The sequence below is a fragment of the Galeopterus variegatus genome, unplaced genomic scaffold, assembly GCF_000696425.1.
Source record: "Galeopterus variegatus unplaced genomic scaffold, G_variegatus-3.0.2 Scaffold10245, whole genome shotgun sequence".
In the NCBI taxonomy this organism is placed as follows: domain Eukaryota; kingdom Metazoa; phylum Chordata; class Mammalia; order Dermoptera; family Cynocephalidae; genus Galeopterus; species Galeopterus variegatus.
Genome location: NW_007736356.1, coordinates 40,711 through 41,606, shown reverse-complemented (window position 1 = coordinate 41,606; position 896 = coordinate 40,711). Strand labels below are relative to the sequence as shown.

The 896-nt window shown below is 42.9% G+C and overlaps 1 protein-coding gene across 1 annotated transcript in view; it reads left to right on the top strand.

Moving 5' to 3' along the window:
• Nucleotides 1-896, top strand: part of LOC103609882 (ADAMTS-like protein 1) — a 42,266-nt gene that overhangs the window by 4,777 nt on the left and 36,593 nt on the right. The window contains exon 2 of the mRNA XM_008594148.1: nucleotides 402-502. Within this exon, the coding sequence (XP_008592370.1) occupies nucleotides 429-502 (74 nt within the window). The 5' untranslated portion in view covers nucleotides 402-428. The remainder of the gene's footprint in view (nucleotides 1-401; nucleotides 503-896) is intronic.

The window sequence follows — 896 nt, the reverse complement described above, 5'->3', positions numbered from 1 at the left end:
TTTTTTTTCTGTACTTGAATTCACCTTAGCATACAAGCCTCCATTTCTGCTCAGAGTGGAAAAACCCAAACTTGGCAGTCACTTAATGGTTGTAAGCATAGCCATTTCTGGACTTAAGCCCAATCAATTCAGGATTGTCCCTGTCTTTTTTCCTTCTCCCCAGAGGTGGTCTGTTTTGGAGGGGATGGGGAGAGAAGAAGAGAGGGGAGCTTAGGTATCTTCCTGGCTCTGAAGGAGGGGTGTCTAGTCTGCAAAGCTCTGCTCTGATCCTCTCTAACTCTCCCTGGGGACAGCTGGCCCCTTGTAGCTCATCTGTGGGTATCCCGCCGTGGTACATGATCTTGTTACACACAGCATGCATGAGTTCACAGGGTTTACACTGCACTGTACGTGTGTTTCAGTGTTCTGGACGTTGCGTGGGTCGTGCCATGAGGACGCAGCAGCATCACACAGCTTGTCAACACCACAACAGCTCCGACTCTGACTGTGATGACAGAACGAGGTACTGGCCCTGCCCTAGGATAGCACACATTCTCTCCTGCCTCAGTCAGCAGCTAGAACTGGAAATTATTCCATTATAGAAAATGGAATTATTTCCAGTTTCTACCACCTCTCGTAACTGACAATTCCTATGAAGTCGTGATTTCTTTAGGGCCATCCTCAATAGTATATATTATATTGAAATATTAGTTAATATGTACTATTTATAGTTAAAAATTATTTGGATGTTAAGCATAGAAAGAAACAACCCTCAAGGGGTAAAAGGCAAGCACTGAGAATAGACAGTTATTTTTCCCCCTGTATACAAAGTTAGTCAAGCCCAATAGTATTTCATTTAGGTTTCTAGATTAAATCTTCCTAATATTTTCAATGAACTATTTTGTTCCTCTGTTTAG